The sequence below is a fragment of the Pelecanus crispus genome, chromosome 10, assembly GCF_030463565.1.
Source record: "Pelecanus crispus isolate bPelCri1 chromosome 10, bPelCri1.pri, whole genome shotgun sequence".
Taxonomy (NCBI): Eukaryota; Metazoa; Chordata; class Aves; order Pelecaniformes; family Pelecanidae; genus Pelecanus; species Pelecanus crispus.
This window is the reverse complement of record NC_134652.1, coordinates 14,631,249-14,651,604: the sequence shown is the minus strand read 5'-3', so window position 1 is coordinate 14,651,604 and position 20,356 is coordinate 14,631,249. Positions and strand designations below refer to the sequence as shown.

The 20,356-nt window shown below is 46.6% G+C and overlaps 1 protein-coding gene across 2 annotated transcripts in view; it reads right to left on the bottom strand.

Moving 5' to 3' along the window:
- The window catches only part of SH3PXD2A (SH3 and PX domains 2A), a 261,363-nt gene that overhangs the window by 211,790 nt on the left and 29,217 nt on the right, over nt 1–20,356 (bottom strand). For both annotated transcript variants that reach the window (XM_075717611.1, XM_075717612.1), the window contains exon 2: nt 3,256–3,336. In XM_075717611.1, the coding sequence (XP_075573726.1) occupies nt 3,256–3,336 (81 nt within the window). The remainder of the gene's footprint in view (nt 1–3,255; nt 3,337–20,356) is intronic.

The window sequence follows — 20,356 nt, the reverse complement described above, 5'->3', positions numbered from 1 at the left end:
ACTGAGCCACTTCCCACAGTGACAGCTGCTTGGAGAAGGGTGGGCTCTCCAATTTTAAAGAAACATGAAATTGCAGTAGTGAAATTAATTATCTGTATTCCTCCCTCCCTGGCCCTGGGCAGCCCCCAGGATTTCCCCATGGGTCCTATCCAGTGTCACTGTCAACACCAGGCATTGCAGCCCTGATGAAGTCATTACAAGTCAGCCCTTGTTCCTCCACTTCCAGTCAAGAGCAAATGAGACACGTGCAGGCTTAGGAAGCCCTGAAGTGCAGCTCTGTCGTGGACACACTGGGATGAGTGGAGCTGTAGACTCCAGCTGTTTTGGACATGGGTGGTGCCCACAAATCAGCTGAGCTTTACTCACAGAGCATTTGCTTGATTTTCTGCTGGAAAGGCCACATGGGGATAAGAAGGGACATTACCAAAGTAGATTGGTTATGCAAAGGCCATTGTCATGCGTGCTATCAGGTTGCAAAACCCAGGTCCAACCAGTGCTAGGTCAGAAGTTCAAGCTTCCACCAAAAATCTGGAAATCACAGGTCATCTCCTTATCTGGAGCAAAGTGAGGGGGATCTAAGGAGACTACCATGATCCTCAACAAGCAGACAGCACCCTCAACAACTGCCACGTGGTCCACGACCAAGAGCCAGGTTCATCCCCTCAAGGGTTTGGGGAATGTGGGCTGGGCACCCCCATGTTGCTCTCCAACTTTCATCATGAAAGGCTCTGCTCTGAGCTTTCCATTGGAAACATCGCTCCTCCATTCAGGAAATCTTAATCTGACTGGGAATCACTGTCTGCGAGGCAAGATGCAACGCAGCCTAGAGCCCCACTGCAGGCCAGTCATGGTTCAGACAGCAAACATGAGGAATCCTCCACTGCTAAACCCTGAAACAGCTACTTTACAATACCAGGAGCATTTTCCCATAAATGCTAAGGTCTCCCTGTTGTAGTTACCTGAAGCTAGAGACACTAGAAGCAGGTCGACCAAGTACAACGAGACATTCACCAAGCATTAAGCCTGAGCAATTGCAAGCAGCTGGAAAAGGGGCTGCAGAGCTTCTGCATGAAGTTTTCCGTGCCTGCTTATTCATGTGCTGCGGTAACACAGCATTTGCTGTTGAGCAAGAATCACTGCACACGAAGCCACAAGTTTCCCAAAAGGCAAAGGTCTCTCAAAGTGCCCTAGCACTTTGCTTTTCCAACTCCCTTTGCAGGCTTCGTTAGAGTTGCAAATGAAAGTTGCAATTCAAGACCCAAAATCCATTTCACTTGTCTCACCTCGGAGATGCTCTGGCAGCATCAAGAGCCCAGAAAAAAAATAATAGCAAAAAAAACCCCCAAAACCAAAACCACTTTTGGGAGTCTAAAAGCACCTTACAGCAAGCCTGAACACATAGGGCCTTGTCCCCATCTTACAGCTGGGAAACTGAGGCACAGACCACCACAGTGATATGCTTACAGAGACACAACGAAACCATGGAAACCCCAGGTGAAGACCTCTGTTTCGGTAATGGTGCGCCTGACGCTGCAAGAGCTAAAGAGGCTGTGGCAAAGGGCTGTCACTGCTCATGCAGGAGTGGCCCTGACAGAGATCCCTGGGAGGGAAAAGGGTTAAGGAAGGGAATTTTGTTACTTTCTTGTCATATTTTCTCGTGGGGGGAGAAGCGTTGTGCAAGCAGGAGTTTTCCACTGGCGCTAGGCCCCCTTGCACTTATCAATGGGACCTTTCAGGACTCACTCCCCGATTGAGACATCATTTCCTGTCCAACACACTAACCCCATTGATAACTCCACGCTTGATGGGAACTTTTCAAACCTACCAGGAAAGGCCAGGAGACCCAGAAGAACATATACATGAAAACAGAACTGGGGCAAAAAGAAAAGAAGAGAGAGAAAGAAACGGTTTTGGCCACAATCCGCATGCCGACAACAAGCGTTTGTGATTATGGAGCTGTGCATCTTTAGCAGGTACATCTGACACAGAGAAGCCACTGACATACTCTTCACAGTGGTGGGACTGGCAGGCCTGGTGCTTCAGACCAGTAAGAACTGGAGAGAGGCACAAGAGGAAGCTTAAGAACATCCCTCTTTTGTCTTCCAGCCACACAGCAAACACAGAAATCAGGCTTGGCCATAGAAATGGTCCCATTTTCCACCAGAAAAGCCAGGAGGCCATAACCATATAGCTTGCAAAACAGGCAAGCTTCAGATGTCCAAGTACCAGAAATGACACATAAAGGGGGAGCAACGATGAAACTAGGACTCTTCAAGAGATCTCAGATCAGGTTCCAAACAGAGGAACCCTTTTTTTTTTTCATAATTTATCATGGCAAAAAGGCTCAATATTATTTCCCAGGACACAGCCCAGTCAGCTGTGTACGTCCTTAACACCAGCTGTGAGTACTCACTTGATACTCTAGCCACAGCCCAGCTCCAACCACAAGCTCCAGCCCAAAATCAATGTTTCCCCCAAAGTTCAGGAGTCTGTCAAACCACAGCTTTTGTTTTCACCCCAGGCAATTATAGTTTTCCTGCCTGCAAAGGTACAATGATACAAAGGTATCAATGAATCTGGATTATTGCTAAAAAGGACACCAGCCAGAAAGCTCTCCCTACCCGTGCAGGTGCCTGGGAGCAGTACCAGAAATGAAGTAGCTGATGCCCACACTGAAACTTTGTAATTTGGACTTTTCCCGTTTCTTGGCTTCAGACTTTGGTCAGCAGCTATCCAGCAAGAAAGCTTTCGATGAAATCTAAATACACAGGCACAGAATACAGCAAGGGAGCTGTACAAAACAGCAGGAGCCAGGACACCGGCTGGCTGAGTAGGTGGTTAGAAGGAGGGTCTGGAAGGCTTCCACTACCATCTCCATTACTGAACTCCTGTGGGAGTGTGCAAAAGCTCTGTTGTTTTCAGCGATTTGGGTAAGTAGTTTCTGAGGGCCCAAAACGTAGCTTTCCTTCTGTTCTAAGTGCATCTGAAGTATTTAAAATTAGATCCCCTCTTCAATAGGAACCATTCATGAAAATGTCAGCTTTAAATGTCTTTACAGTGCAAGTTACTGTGAGCATACCACCCACTTATCTTATACCCTACAAGGACAGAGTCTGAAAAGCTTCAAGATTGTGACATGTAACAGACCAGACAAGCACAAAGCCTTATTTAAAGGCTTTACTTCCAGTGCCAGCGGGAAACACGACTAGAAGTGTGAGTAGAAATAATATTTTATGTTAGACAAGACACACTTACCTGCAGGTCAAAGAACTTGCTGTATCTCCGGTAGATGATCTGGGAAGTCAGGTCAGACCATGTTACGTTGATGATATAGACCTGTTCAGGGGAAAGAAAATACAAGTTCAGGTGGGCTCTGAAGCACAGGATACCTCCAAAGGCTGAACAGTCAGTACAGATAAATTCCGCATCTCGCTGGCTGCTCCTGCTTACAATAAGGAATATAACCTGGGGTGTAGGACTAGCCTAAATTAAAGCCATTGCCCTGTTACAGCCTTTAGCACCCAGTGTTCTCCCACGCATCCCCATCACCAGCTCCCACTGATTTTGCTTTCGCTAGGATGAAAGCTTTAATCAAGTGACAGCACATTTTCTCATTCCTGGTAGCACACCCTGCCCTCTACCTCTGCCTGTTTGGAGGGCTCCAGGGCATGTTGCAGGCAGTCAGGAGAGCTATTTCTACTCCTGAAGTAACAGCCCATCATGGGCTGCTGATCTCCAACCCCATGCTCCAGGTTTTCCTTGTATACAGAGATGCGACCGTGGCCCTCCCCAGGCAAGACATGGCTCTAGTTCAACAAGGACATTCAAAGGGAACTCGGCTCCAGGGGGGTTGTGGGATTACAGCTGTGCAACACAACCGCTTACGCACACCCGTACACACGCGACAACAGCTCAGACCTACAGCCTGCAGCCCTTGCTGAGTCACATTGTACCACTTGGCACCTCTGGCACCTATCAGACTGATTTGAAGGTGATGTAAAGCAGGTCAGTGACAATGACACTGCTTTCTTATGTCGGTGGAAAGAGCAACAAGAGCCCAGAACAAGTCCAGGATTTTCCTTGTCCAGCCCTAGTTCATGCCCAAACAATCATCTTAGAGAAACAGTATTTTGCCGGAAGCTGTGATAAAAAAAATTATTTGCATGCACATGCACACACACACACACACATATAAAACACACAAACGTTTCCTTTTGACCCTAGTACCTCCAAAACATTTTTTAAAAAAGGAAAAAAATGAGCCAGATTCTGCTCTCTCATACGCTGGCCTTCAGGCCAAATGCTGGTCCTGCTGCCTTCATGACAGATATACAAGACGACTTCAGCAAACACAGGATGGAGCCATCAAGGGTGACCACTGAGGGTGACTATGCAATGCCAATGTAATGGAAATCACAGCTAGGCCAGCTCCTGGGTCTTTAAAGCAATTTCCAGATTTCAGAAATGGAGTGAGATAAGGATCTGGCAGAGGAAACAGGAAAGCATCCCTCCGCCCTCAGTCCCAGCGCTGCAACAGGAGCCCTCCCTTTTGCCATGGATGCAGACGCGAAGCTGTCTCCAGCAACGGGGGATGGATAAGTATTACCGTCTTTTCCATCTCCCCCAGGACACTAGCCCATCTTCCAATGTGCTGATGCAGGGTAATTGCTTCTGTGCTTTTAATGATAAAGGGTATTGCATGAAAACCAAGGACCAAGGGATTTTTCCCTTCTTATTCTTCCCCAGTGGAAAAGTGGTGTCGTCTGATGTCCTGGAAACCATGGAGGTCCTGCAGCCTCACTTTGCTCTCTACTTGTTACGACCACGTTCAGTCCCCAAGGCAGTTTGCTCCCTGTCTCCTGCAGCCCAGTTTCATGGTGTTTGAGAACTGGACGTGCTGGGCACAGACTGTTAAGGAGATCTGGGGCCTTTCATAGAGCACTGAGGGTAAGGACTAAGAGCCTGAATTTGACTCAGTTATCCTATCAAACGTATCTGCTGCTCCCACCAGAGCAAAGACCATCGAGGCTGGCAAAGGGAAGGCTGCCCAGAGGTGAGAGCACGACTCTCAGCAAAGCCAGGTTATTCCTCTACTGCATCTCATATTTCTTCTGGAAAACCAAGCCACGCAACCTCCCTCCTGTGTATATATCCATATACACAAGGGTGACACCAGCACTGCCCTGCTTCATGAAGCGGAGGTAAAAGTGCGTAAGATGAAGATTTCAGGTCCCCTTTAAAGATCTTACCCATGCAGACAAGCCAGAGGAGTCAGAGCCTGGGAAGGAAGCTGCTGTTGCCAATTTTCAGGCCAGCCACACTACACTCAAGAATATTTTTCCATGTGTTTGTTGTGGAAAAAAAAAAAAGTTTGTAGCTTCAGTCTGAGCTAATTCACAACACAAATATTTCTACTCATTCTCTATCCAACAGCTACTTTCAGATGGAAAACCCATTCGATTAAAAACAGATCATGACAGATGGGAGCTGACTGGGATCCAAAAGCAACTTCAGATACTGTAATTCTGGCCCTGGGTTCTCACAAAGGGGATGAGACAGAGATAGGAGAAACATATTGTACATGCAAATAAAGATTGCATTTTTTCCTTAATTATGCATCTTTTCTTCAGAAGCTAGAAACAAAACACATATGCCACAGACACCTAGGTGTTTTGAATTTCATGGCACTTCAGGCTTCCCCATGCTACTCTTCAGAACCCACAAAAACCTGTGTGTCCTCAAAATTTTCAACAGCCTGCAAGTCTGCTTGATCAACATCTAGTCCGGACAGGAGTTAATCCTGCTTTAAGAGTCCAGCATTGTTCAGTGGCGCAGTAAGTGGCACAACAGCCCCATCACACGAGAGGGGGCAGAGCTGGGTGCGAAGGGATATTCTGGGCAAGAGGCCGGCTGTGTTTGGTGCAGGGAGCAGGTGTAGGAGCAGGACCCCGCTGCACGGTGCAGACAGGGCCCCAGCTTTGAAACCCAGGCTCTGTGGGAATGGAGCTGCCACTGACCTCGGTCAAGCCAGGATTTTGCTGCACATTTAAAACAGCAATTAAATATTTTTGAGCCTTAGGTCTCTTCAAGCTCAGCAAGTGATGAATCAGGCAGCATGCAGATGCACTGACTTCTATTTCATGGGAAGATCATAGCAGGAGCAAGAACAGTCTTTAATCATAACCCGGAGCTGTGTGAAGCGAGAAACAAACGGGCTCAAAATCTGTTTGGTGGGACGCAGGTGCAAAATCTGAAATGGCTATTCATTTTCTTTGCATGTTTGCGTAAATCAAATTGCTTCTCAAAAGTCATCATTTAAAATAATGGGGAATAACCGTCTGCTTGAAAAAGATCTGTAAAATACCAGATTTTAAAAGCAAGCTCTAGAGGTTTCAAAAGCCTTAGATATCGCATTTCTCTCCCTCAGAGATCAGAGTTTGGTGATTATTCGCTTCTGCTGCTTTAGTTGGACCCATAACCTTTTCATGAGCAGCAAACATTACATCAGCTTACCTCGCCATTTTTTTGCTCAGATCTTGAAACGCATCACTGTGAAAGTGATCAACGATATCCCAGGGGAGAACGAGAAAAGCAGTCCTGGGGGAGCCCGAGGTCACGCAAACGCAACGGGACAAAGAGGCAGCAGGAAATATCAGATAAATACAGAGAGCCATCCCACGCCCAAACACCCCGTAGGCCCAGCATTGCTCTCCTGAGCTGCCTGCAAAGCCGAGGGAGGGCTTTCTGTGGCATCCGACAGCTCCCCAAAACTGAGCCACAGGAGCCACCGCTCCAGCACACAGCTGGTCCTGCCCACGGGAGAGTCCCCGGTCCTCGGCACACTGCTTCTTGATAAAAGAAGATAACATCAAAGCATCTCACATGTCTTGGAGCGAGCTCTTCCATGTAAGTACAGTGTTTTCCTACAGTCCCTACATGCACAGAACTAAACTTTAATCACGACTGCAAATTACAAATTACTACAATAATTAATTACTTAAGGTAAAAAGACCTGCTTTACATATCCACAATGTTTATGACCTTAAAGAAGTCAAAATGCAGCTGCAAATGCTTCACCTTAAAAATCCTTAACAAAAAAAAGACCTTAGCAATAAATTATAATTGAAGTACAAATTACAAACAACTTACTGCACAATCACTGGATGCTCCAGCTGCTAATAATGCTCAATTTTTAATTTCACAAATCCAGTCTTTTTTTTAGTCTACTATGTATTTTAAAATAAATGCTTCTTCAGAGAAACAAGAAGCAGGCCTGTATAAATTGGAGAATATTAATCAGGAACTGAGCTTGATAAGCAGCTCTTAATATTCATGCTGCATGAAAGAAGGTGCAGGACATCAGGGGGATTTTATCAGCTGCTAATTATTGTTTAATTCTAGCTCTGGGAAACTTCCATTTTACCCACCACAGAGCAGAAAATTTATTGCAAACTGAAGTTATTGCTCTCCCTTTACTGCCTACAACAAACGGTGAGGACTTCCTACTACAAAAAACATTCACTCAAATGTCACTGGGCATGGCTTTATCATTGAATGTCTTGTTTTCAATGGAAAATATCCAGTTCCAGCTGGCACAAAACCCAGAGGTGAAGAATTCCAGCTATTCTCATGTGACTGATTTTTCAATAGGCTTTTTAAAAGCTAACGTTTTGTTTTCTACAGCCAGATGAGCTGGAGTGGAAGATAAATGCCTGAAATGAGCAGTCTGATGAGACCAAGATAAGAACATCCACAAATACAAGAGCTATTGGCAAAGACAAGATTGCAGAGCAGAGACTAGAAATACGCCTGCACCCATAAGAGAGGGTGCTGTTAACATTTAATAAGTAATTACAGTAAATACCAGCTAGTAAGAAAGTTTTATGAATGCAAAAAAACAACGCTGTGGTGTGATTTGTATGCAGATACCATCACAATAACCCCTTTTATCCTGGAGAATGTCAGCTTCTTCAGTCTCATATTAAAGTGTTGGATGTTTGTCCTCCAGTGAATCACGATTGAGTTAGAATAGACACTCCTTTTCCCTCGTATTCAGACGCTATCACTGCCTGTGAGCTGGAAACTTTCCATCAGCGCAGCTCAGCATGTGAACACTCCCTGGTCCGCTTCTGTGCAAAGTCAGCCCGACTCCCACAAGGCTTGAGGCAATCTCAGATGGTTCATGGTTACATTAAAACAGCTCAAACTGCAGCAGCCCTCCATAAAGTCAACATGTATCTGTGTCCTAGATTACCAGACTACAGGCACTGCACTGACTTACCGTTTGCATAACCATTTTAATGTCAAAGATGTTCTGATGAGCAAAAAAATCAGTGCTGGCCCAGACCCAGATTTGGAATGATAACAGCCTAGAGACAGCACTTTCAGTACCCATGAGGTTGAAGCAGCAAAGCTGCTCGCCTTCCAGAAGCGGCGTGGTTGATGTTAGGTACCTTGTTCCACCCCACGAGACACTGGCACCAGTAGCCAGGGTTTCCCCAGGGTGAGGGTCCCCAGCACCCTCAATTCCTGCCCTATACAAAAGCCAGCATGGCAACAGAGAGTAAAATGCCCCAGGAATAAGCACAGAGAATGCAACCCCTGCTCCTGCACACATCACCTGTGCCTGCCCCTGGCTTGGATCACATCCAGACTTTTGGAAAGTTCACATTCGACTCTGGATCCAGCGAGGGCAGCGTGGGCTCCTTGCCCAACTCACCAGCATCCAAAAGGCCCTGAAAAGCACTCTGCGACCTGGGAAATTCCCACAGAGATGAAGTCAGACCCTCAGCCCCGAGCCCATGGCGAGTCCACCACCGGTGCCACACAATGACGTCGCCTTTCAGCACGACGGTCTCCAAGGGACCACAGCTCAGCCGGGACACGGCCAAGGAAGTGCTATTTTCAACCCCAGTCCGGAGCTGTTCTCACCCCAGGAATTTGAAGAGTGAGCTGAGAAACAGAGATGAGGCTTGGAAGAAACATGAAACCCAAGGAGCTCCGAATGGGACAGCTTCTCGCAGGGTGGTTGCTGCCATGGCAGGGTCTTAGAGCAGTCCCGAGCACAGGGCTGACGCAGGCTGCACGCAGGTGCAGGGCGTCTGGCTTTTTCATGAAGCAGATGTGGTTTCATGGACATCCTTCTATGGGCTCGTGTTTCCATTACCAACGGGGGAAAAGTAACTGACAAAAAGCCAAAACAACCCACGGGTCTCATGGACAAATGTTGCACGTACCTAAATTTTGGAAGCAAAGCAGAGGGAGGGAACAACTGGACAGCCCCGGTGTTCACCAGTTCTCATCTGTGAGCAGCAACTACACAGGCAATTTAAGCTGGACACAGCAATTCCAGTTTGCATCACAATTTGCAAGCCAATTTACAGTCCAATTAAACATATGGGGCGGGGTCGGGGGGGAAGAAGGGATAGGAGAGTTTTCCTTCCTTCACTGTTTTCTTTTGTGGATCTTGTTTCAGCTCTGAACAGCAACACAAGAGGATTAACACTGGAGTAATACCGCTTCTCTTTTCAGCCGTATCACATCAAATCTGTTCTGTGTACAAGGAAAAATAAACTCATTTCTAGCTCTGAATCCAGCCATACTCTGAGACTCGAGCTGGGTCCTTTCTGGTTTAGAAAACCCCACCATTACTGCATCCTATATGGGCACAGACCTTCCTCTGGTGGAGAGGATGAAATCCAGGATGAAGTCCGTTTCTCTTTGCCAAATCCTGGTACTTAAACACAAATGAGAATAGCAAACAACTGCCTCGAGCCAGCCAGCAGACGTCCCTGGGAATACAGGAAGAGGAGCTCATTTGAGTATGGAGGCACGTGGCTAGGTGTTTTTGCTGGTTTCCTAGCTTTAGAGTATGGACCAGACAAGTAACAGGGTTGTGTCTGAATGACGAATCCAGCTCATCGTGTTTACACAGGCAGAGTAAGAAAATACTTAGTCTCCCATATTTTTCTCATACATTGATGAAGTTTCAAAGCCAGTGGTTCAAATTTCTAGTTAGTCTCATCTTCACCCCTCAATTTTTTTGGCGTTTGTCAGCTTGGGTTTTTAAGCACTGACTTCAGGCCTTCACAGCACCTTCCTGCTAAGAAGATGCTAACAAGTCCCACGCAATCACAGCAATAAGCCAAAAGGGGAAAAACCTCCCCACTGTATTTCTTTGCATGGTCATTTGCATGGTCATGAGAGACATAAAAAGGTAAAAAGTGGAATTTGCACCCATGATCTGTGACAATAACTTGACCAGAGAGCTGCAGAACTGGAAGGGCTGGGAGCCCTGCAGCTCAGTTACAAATCGCCTCCAAGCCTCTTGCCAGGCTTGTTTGATTACTTCATTTAATTTCATTCTTAGGGGTGTGTGAGCAGAATATGATGTGTCTAATTCTTGCAGACATGCAAGATCTGTGTTGCGTTAGCAGGGCTTGCTTTGTTTTCAATGGATATCCTGGGTCATGTCAAAGACCTGTCAAGGCTGCTATCTTATCTCCAACATATCCAATAACTGGAGCTTATGGAAAGAGCATAAGAAACAGGACTAGCGAAGGTTGGTTGTTTCCCTGCTACCACCTCCCAGCTTCAGGAAGCAGAACAGCAGCTTCTCTGCAAGGAAAGAGCAGACAAAGGAAGCGGACAATATCCGCGCAGTACATCTACATACGTGCATGAGGGAGACGAGCATCTGTGCAGAGCACAACATGGACTTGTATTCTGTTTCCAATCTGTTTCTATCCACCTGCATTTACTTTCCATGTGTGATGGGAACTATTCGTGAAGTAGTATAACCACAGGACTGAGTTTCTGCCATTTAAGAGTTGACAGATGATTAGAAAACACAACATCTAAGCCTATAGAGCATTAGAATAGCAGAGTGACAAACATAAAATGGAAATAAGAACATATAGGCTCTCTGTGAAACCTGGCTCCCTCATGGCCTTCTCAAATGCCCCACCTGGGTCTGAAAGAGGCTGTCTATGGCAAGCAAATGAAAATAATCCAGCTGCACTTGAAGATAAAAAAGTTTTCAGCTTGTTGCCTCTTAAATCTGGATCCCACCTGAATTATAAACTATTTTAACTCAGTGCTTGTGTCTTTCTCCCCAGCAGGTGGTTGGTGTTTCATGAGGACTCAAAAATATGAGAATGTCTTTGTGAAAGAAGAGAAGCTCCTTTCAAAAAAGGAAAGAGAACTGGGAAAAGCAACAATCAACAGGCAAAACCGACACTCTCGTATTTGAATTTCAAGTCCTTCAAGTAAGTTTCACTGAAAGATTTTGAATACAAAAATTGGTGCAATTTCACTAAATTGGTTTTAGAAACTCATCTGTAGTTGAAGTTGTTCTGAAAAGAAACATATCGACCCTGAAGAGTCTGGCTCAATGCAGGAGTCCTCAGTGCCAGTGCTAGATGTGGAAGTCAGGTGGAGGTCCCTCTAGCCAGTCACTTCTCATCTCTTACAGCCATCATGTCAGCTGCACGGTAGAGGACAGACGCAAAGGGGACATGGCACTTTTAAAAATTATTTTCAAAAATGAAGATAATTTCATCCCCCTGCCCTTATTTTCTCCACAGGAACAGATTTTAAAAGTTGAATCAAAACTGGCTTCATCCTGCTTCCACTGAAATTAATTTTAATAAGCATTTAGGCTAGCTATGAGTTCCTTTAAAATCCCTCCTTAGTTTATAACACACCTTTCTAGCTTCAGCTACAAGAGATCACTCTGCTGCCCAGTCGGTGCTGGCACCATTCAGATGAGGGCAATGTCTGTGAATTAAATCCAGCCCTGGTCCAAACAGGTACAACCTGCATCTGGTTTTGATTGCCATTGGAGTCATCAGACCCATGGAAGCCAATGGCAAGAGTATCATTCCCTTCACGGTGCCGAATCAAACCTCCTGTGAAAGTGGGATTACTAAAATAATTTAATAATAATAATAAAATAATTTAATAATAATTTAATAATTGCTAATATCTGGAAGGATACTGCCAAATCACAGACACTCAAGAGAGAAGCAGCTGAACTGATTCTGGCATATGAAGAATTGACTTGGGGGATGTTCAAAATAGGATGAATTGTGCTCAGAGTGAAGGCAAAGGGATTTTTGTCATCAAGTGACCTGGGGCCAGGGATACAGGAATAAGTTGGTCGAATGAGAACAAGAACCTGCTTGCTACTGCGTTAAATCCATCAAGACTGACAAGACACAGCAAGAAAAAATATGACCTGCAAATCACTGTTTTCCAGTTAACACCAACTCTCACACATCTTTGCACAGTTATTTATGCCTGTGGGAGATCTCTCCAAGTACCTTTCTTTCTGCTCTGAGAGCGAGTGCCCATCTACGTCGTACCAGCAGGGTTGTACTGATGTGTTTTCCCAGCTACGGGGCACGTATACAGTGCTTAGAGCATACACAGCCTGTGGCCACGCAAAGACAGAGCACACCATGATATTGCTAACCCTGTTTCATGTACGGGCACAGAACAGATTATTGCACACTGTAGGAGCATAGCTTTATTTACACAAATGACAAAAACTCCCTGTGCAGTAAGCTTCACAATTGCAAAGAGGCATTGCTAAAGCCCAACCTCTCTTTTGGCTTCTCATGTTTGGGATTCCTGCTCTACACCAACACTTGCATGTAGTTTATACTAGCATGCAAATCTTCCGGCTTTGATTTGTAACCTTACATATGACCCCCAGATGCAATGTTGGAAAAGCAAAGCAAGGGCCTGGGAAAGGGAGCAAAACTCCCCAAGGCCCTTCCAGAACAATGACAAAGCTCTGGGACATTCTTAGTCCAAATAATGGAAATTCTCCTGAGATTTTGCCATAGAATAGTGGGATAATTCTTTTTTCTTATTATTTTGAGTAGAGGGAAACAAAAAGTTTGTGTAAACCAAAAGACCCTCAGATTCACAAAGCCAGACCTGAGGGGTACAGTACTTTGAGTGTGATCTACAATCCCCGACAAAAACCAACTCTGAAAGACTCTTCTAATTTCTATACAGTTTGTGCAACTACATTTTTCGTGCACGACTGAAGGATAAAACTTGAGGTGAAATCAACTGGATCAACCAGCAAAGCATCACAGAACTGCCAGCATAACACGCTGACAGATGACTATTTGCATTTTACCAGAAAAATGCTGGAAGAGTGACTGAAAAATGGACCTATCATCAACACCATTCAACAAACATGCAATGCATGTAGATCTTTGATTATACTGCATGACCATATATACATAAGACTGAACATACTTGTTCTCTACAGGACAATCCTGACAATGTGAAACCAACTCTTACAAAAAAGGGAACAAATTTCCACAACCCCAGAAAGATGCAATGCTGAAGTCACTGGGAAAAATGCCTTTCATTGCAGTGACCTTTGATTAGGTCAAAAGCTTAGGAGAAATCCAGGTTTCCTGTGGGGAGAAGAGTGAAAGAAGAAAATTATTGTGTGTCCTAGTCTTGCAAAGAACACATGAATTTTACTGCAAAATGCCAAAAAGGAGGCAAACATGGAGAACCCTCCCTATTCCCCTCAGTGCTTCTGGCCAAGGCAGGAAAACTGATGCAAGAGTCCTGCGTGGGGCAGATCCCCCCTCTATCAGGGCATAGTACTGAATTAAACACAAAATTACCTTCTTCCTGTGGAACTTCAGGGTTTTCAGGAAGATACTCTGCCAAATCCTCGCACCCTCAATCACTGCCTCTTTGCTAAGTTGAACTATTGTCTCTGCCCTTTCCTTCCCTCCCACTCTTCTCACAATCATCCTCCTTTTCCCTCCTTTTCCCACGCTTGGCTTCCTGCCTTTCCACTTGCAGGAACACCCTCTCCCACCCCAGACACCCAGGACTATCACGGACAGCGTAAACCCATCCCCCTCCAATTCTGCAATTTGCAGCCCAGGCCACACACAGGCAGAGACACACGCAGCCGTCCTCACTGGTTTCCAGATCTCATTTATTCAGCACACCAGGCTGCAGGTTCTGCTGATGGGCGAGCTTTGCTCTGCTCTGCTGGGATACAGAGATATGGAGGATATGCTTTTTCAGCCTGGAGCAATACTGTGCTTTGGGCGTTTCTGCTCAAAACATCGCTCCCCCTTTAAAACCTGCAAATATAAGGACCCTGTGGTAGGAAGATATATTTAACTGCTGGGCACTGGGATAGCAGCTGGACAGGACAGTCACACCGTCTAACTGTGTGTCCCCAGCTGAGGATTTGGGAGATAAGTCTCCAGACTGTACTGCAGCCAGAGGAGAAAGTCCCCAGGTTGTGCTCCTGACCGGCACTGCCCACTGAGCCAGCCCGCTCCTCCCCAGACGGTACAGAGGGTGCAAAGGAGACGGGCCCCTAAAAGGATGTAAAATTTGCGGATGCAGCTATCAGTACAACTACATCAGTAGTTGTAACTATACTGCCAAAGGACACGATCATCAAATCAGCCCCCAAGCCTGGCTCATGTACTGGCACAAGCCATCACCTTAGCTCCCTGCCATAAGCCTGGACCCTTTTGGCGCCGAGAGAAGAACATCCCCAGGGATTTCATAGAATCATAGAATCGTTTAGGTTGGAAAAGACCTTTAAGATCATCCAGTCCAACTATTAACCTACACTACCAAGTCTACTCTAAGCCAATCAAGGGTAGACTAGACTAAACCATGTCCCAAAGTGCCACATCTACCCGTTTTTTGAACACTTCCAGGGATGGTGACTCCACCACCTCTCTGGGCAGCCTGTTCCAATTCTTGACCACCCTTTCCGTAAAGAAATTTTTCCTAATTTCCAACCTAAACCTCCCCTGGCGCAGCTTAAGCCCATTTCCTCTCGTCCTATGATTTCCAATCATCCTGGGCTGGGCTTTGTCTCTAGGCTGCACTCACACAGCCTCCCCCACCCCAGCAAACTCCACATCTCCTCTGGAGACACACGCTGACGTTCGGTAATGCACTTTCTGTCAGAGCTGTCAGGGGTGGCAGTGATGGCAACCACACTAATTCCTTCTCGTTTACCTATCACAACCCAGCCACAAGCCACACATACCCAAAGAGTTACGCATTTTTGGAAGGAGGGTGTGCGGCTGCAAGTCAGCATGTGTCACCTTAGAAATAAGCCTTTTATGGCCATGCCTATATTATATGTTCTATTGAAACCAGTAATAAAATATGAATCAGCAAAATGCATTTACATTTCTGTCAAATTCAGGGTTTACAGGACCTTGAAACAATAAACAAACCTCTTCCTTTCAATCCCCAAGCCTGAACATTCTCCCACTCTTAGCCACTTAAAGGGAATTATTAATGTTCCATGGAGAGAAGCTATTAAATCTGCTCAACTGACCACCCAAAACCCAGCAAAATTACTGTAGCAGCAGGCTTTCAAGAACTAATACAGCTGCACTCGACACATACAGCATCTGGAGACAACAGGAATTTGCTAGGCAGGATTTTGGGAAGAAGTCCTAGTTTTATGCATCCCAAAGTCAGGATCTCAAACTGGTCAAAGCTACTCATTTCAGATCCCTCTCTAGGTACATGGCTAAGGTAGACATCTGTCTCTGGAGGTGCCTCTTCCTCTGCCTGCAGGAGGATCCTATGCTAGACAGACATCTAGTGTTTACAAGGCTGAAGTTAAGGTAGATGTACAGTAAGGAAAGGTCTACATGGTGCAGAGATGCCCAAATTGACACTGACCTCTGTCTCCTCCATGACAGAGCACCACCAGTCCACAGTGGTCCACAAAGAAGCTTCGCTGGGTCAGCCCCACTCACACTGAAGAGCCCCATGTCTTTGCAGGGTACATTAGCTCCAGCACAGCATCTTTTGGATGTGGCTGCTCTGCTTGATGGGACTTCTGAACACAATATGCCTGTCACAGCCACTGGGTCCAACTGCTAGTGATGTAACGCTTCCAAGTGCCAGACCCTTTTAAAAAGTGAGGACTTGACTCCAATCCTCATTCAGAGGACTCAAAGTTTTTAACCTGGGTCCCCAGAGGAATTTTAAATTCCAACTTATGAAGTGCTAACACAGGAAGGAGCTGGAGGCACCACTATAGTTTACCACGAAGCAGATAGGCAAAGATAATAATCCTGCCAGCAGGCCAGGCTTGACTGCCAGCACAACAACGGCCCGCATGGGCACAGCACGGATCGAAGTCAGCTCCTGCATTTAGTGACCTTGGACAGGCAGTGACTTGTGCTCATGGAGCCTGGGAAGAGGACAGGCTTTTTCTAAGAGATGTCTCCTCTTTGACTTGGTTCGGCTGCCAGCTTCAGAGCAGTGCTCTTGACATGCAGCTGCTCTGCCAGCACACCCCCAGGCACAGGCATATGATGGGGCTGATGGGCTGGACAGTCAGTTTGGCCGAAAAGCACAGAAACGTTCTGCCACCCCGCAGGTGTCCTGACAGACAAGCAAGCAACAACCTTTGTCCCACCCAAGAGCAGCAAATGGGTTACTCCATCCCTGAAGTGAGCTGAAGGATGAATGCATCTCCTGCCAAGCATCTCGTTAACAATGATCTGATTTGAAAATCCTTTCCCTAAGCATTTGCTCTTACAGAGCAGATTGGAAGAAGGTGACTGAGATAAGAGATGGATGTGTTCAACAGCTTTTTGACCTATTTCAGGCTTCAAACCTTGTTTGCTGCTCCCAGGCACCAACCCTTACTGCCCCAAACGTTTCCAGCCGGTAACAGGAGAAGCGCAGACAACTTCTGAAGTACGTAACATTTTTTGCTAGGACCAGGGATCTGCTTACAGGTAAGGATACACCAAAGTCGACTTGGATTAGGGAGATGCAAGGCCTGCCCTGAACAGCCACAGCTTTGGTTGCCAAAGGGAAAGACGAAATAAAAAGCAGTGGAGGGAGAGCCAAGCCCTGCAGCCATCTCCGTGCAGCCACCTCCGCTTGAGGGCTAAGCCGGCCAGGGGCAAGCTGAGCCGAAATCATTCACGCTACGTGTGCAGGGCATGAAGCAGTCGGCTGAATGCCACGAAACGCATCAGGTGTGAATTACAGCACCATAACTCACGCTCTGAAGTGTCTTATTGCAAAACGGCTCAGAGCAGAGCTAGGATTTTTTTTCAGTGTTGTAATTCCCCTGCCTCTTTTCTTTCCCCCCACAACTGCTCTTTGAGTAGAGATACATCCAAAGAGGATCAAATCTCACCCTCCTCAGCCCTGTGAAATGTGAGCAAAACTAGCAGGGCTTGGCCCACTGTGCCTTTTCTTAAGGCTTCAATAACATTAAATTAATACTCTTCAAATATAAACCAATTGTTGCCCTGGAACAACACTAAGACAGACGTAAAATCACCCAATTCACAGATGGGTGCTATGCATGTGCTCTGGTAAGAACCACAGCATCCCGTGCTCTAGCAGAGTGCTTGCCTCTCCATCTGCCTCCGTGCACCACTCTGTGCCAGGAGCAGGTGGGCTGCCACACAAATCAAGGTGAGGTACAAAGGAAGATCTCTGGGTTCAAGCCCCACAATCTCCACGGGCCCAATTCTGTTTGCAGCCCACTGACATGAGCTGGCTCTCCACCGGGAGGTCCCTGGGTAAAAAATAAACCCTTACCCACACACAAGCAGATGCAGACTGTTAAATGAGAGGGGCTGCCCTCAGCAATGCCACCAGGCCACTTGCTCCAGGATTTGCCCTGGTCTGCCTCAAATAGAAGGAATGGACATCCTGGACATCCCCTGGGCACAGTGACGGGACAATTCATTGCTCTGGAGGCCAGTGGAATAGTTTCCAAGGAAAAAAAAAAGAAAAAAAAAAAAAGAAGAAATAAAATGGTCAGCCAAATCACACTAGAAGCAGCAAGCAGAGAGGAATTCTCCCACAAGACACACCAAACCCTGTCTGGCACAGCCATCGTGGCTGCTCTCATTTAAGGGAAGAGACAAAGTCAGACAAAATGAAGGCAGGAGCTCTTCCAGATGAGGAAGCTACAGGCTCAGGTGCCAGAGACACACCATTAGGCTCCCACAGTCTTTCCTCTCTGTTAACCATCCAAATTGCTCTTGAGGGTAAGCAAAGGAGGCCAGTTGGAGAACTGACTGGTAGTTTTAGTGGAGGATAACCACCAGCCCTGAGACAGAGCTGACCACAGGACAAAACCACTGCACCCATCAGCATTCTCCAGGAGCGCCTCAGCAAACCCAGGACCGCCCTGGATGGAATAGGCAAGAACAAAACCTGGGCCTGCACACCTGGGACCCACGTTGTCTGTGCTCCAGAGAAGGCGATTTCTGCTTTCCTGAGCTGCCTGTGACACTTCCCCACCAGCAACACAAAGACAGCTGAAAGTTCCTCATGGCTTGTAAACACAGAGGCAAGTCTCACCTGATGGTGAGATGGTGCCCTGATGTTTCTAGTTCTTCGTGGTCACAAAAAAGATCTCCCCACCACCCTTTTTATGAACACTGAGATGATGAGCATTTTGCTTTGGTCCTGTGGTTAAACGTCATCTCCTCGGGAGAGGAAATCCTCCTGGAAAGCGCAGGGCAGAGACTGAACAGTCTCCAGAGATCACAACAAGGATCCCTTGGAGGCTCAGCCTGCCAAGGCACTGAAGGACATGCTACACTTCAAGAAAGTGCCTAAATTCCAGAGATTCCAATGGGATTTAAGCCTAAGCTTAACTGTGTTGCTGACTTGCAGCCTGTGACCATCAAGGTCTTCCTCTCTGTCACTTTGTCTAAAGAAGTGACAAATTATAGCCCCTGGACTTGTACAACTGTTGATTTGCGGGCTCTGTTGAAAATCCTAACTCTTGGTGGCTATCATCCTTCCACCATAATTTTGGGCTTTCCCCAAAAAAGGCCCATGCAGTCGGTCTACAACCCTGACCAATTATGATGATGCTCTTCCAGCCTTGCACAGATGAGCAGGAACCCTCTAGCCCAACATCTCCCCAACTCCAGCACACATGAATTGCTCCAATACCCTCATTTCACACATCAGTTACATCCTGCCAACTTTCAGCTGGAGATGACTGAATTCTCTCCAGATTGGCTCACTTCTTCCCACAGCTGCAGCAGCCTACATGCATTTACAACCCTTGTTAAACTGCCCTAGCTGTGGATGCCACATCGCCAGTTGTGCAGCCCAGGGAGGGCTCTGAAGCAGCCCCTCCACGGTGGCAAGAAAGGCAGGTCATGACCGCAGTCACTCAGCAGCCAGGACTCATTGGAGAGGCTGCCACGTGGCTTTGATCTGTCAACGGCACTGCCTCTTAACTTGCAACCACAAAGAGCCGCAGCCAGCAAGCATGTCACCAACTCTCCAAGTCAGCAAATCACTATCACAGCAAGAAATCATGCATACAAAAATACAGAAAACAGAAAAATGTCACACCTCTTCTAGCTGACTAGCCCCAATTCTGTCCCATGGATTTAAGGAGCGGGACAGGCGAAAAAGGCTGAAGGTTTTTTTCAGGAGTTCAGAGAAATCCCATCTATGGGAGAGGGGTACCAATTCCCATCTGCAGACCTGGCCACTCAACACATCCACCGGTCCACTTGGAAACACCTGCCAGGCTTACTGCAGACTGAACTGCCTTCTCACTGACATGGAAGCCCTCCTTAGCTCAAAAATTGACTCCAAAACAACACTGAACTGCAAATCTCCTTGGCAGAGTAAATTATCGAAGCGTGATTTAAAAGTGAGCTCTGAAGCCAGGGAGCTCAGCCAACTGCTGCATCTGGCCACAATATTGAGAGTCAATCCCCCAGTTAATAACCTCAGACTCCATCGAGGTGTGACATTAAAAAACAATCCAAATAATATCCCAGCCATGTCACTTTATTCTTTTTCCCCTTGAAAGGACATCTGGCATGCAATACTTGGGTTTTCCCTCATCCCAGGGAAACCAGCAGCAACATTTTCCAAGGCCCTCTGTTCCCTAACCAGGGAGTGGAAGGGATGCAGTCAGTTCATGCATGGCTCCTAACATTCTTCCAAACAGCTGGACCTCTATCCCCTTCTCTTCTCCCCTCTCTGTGGAGAAACACAGTTGCTACAATCAGCCTGTAGCTGGGGAGGGAAGGAAACACCATTCCTGTTGCTGCTGCTCCAAAATCAGCAGCTGGCAGTGGCAGAGTGCAATGTACCTACGACCTCCTTTAAAAAGGTAAATGCATCTCTCCCACCTCACATACCAAAACTCTCCAGGAACAAGGGTCTCAGTCTGGACACATCTAGCTATGGCAACAGTCTGTAGATCTGTTTCTAAACCCAGCTCAAGCAGAGCTTCCTCTGTGTCCATGCTCTTGCACGTACCTTTGTGACCCCTTTAGAAGCGCAATTTCAAGACCACTCCAGA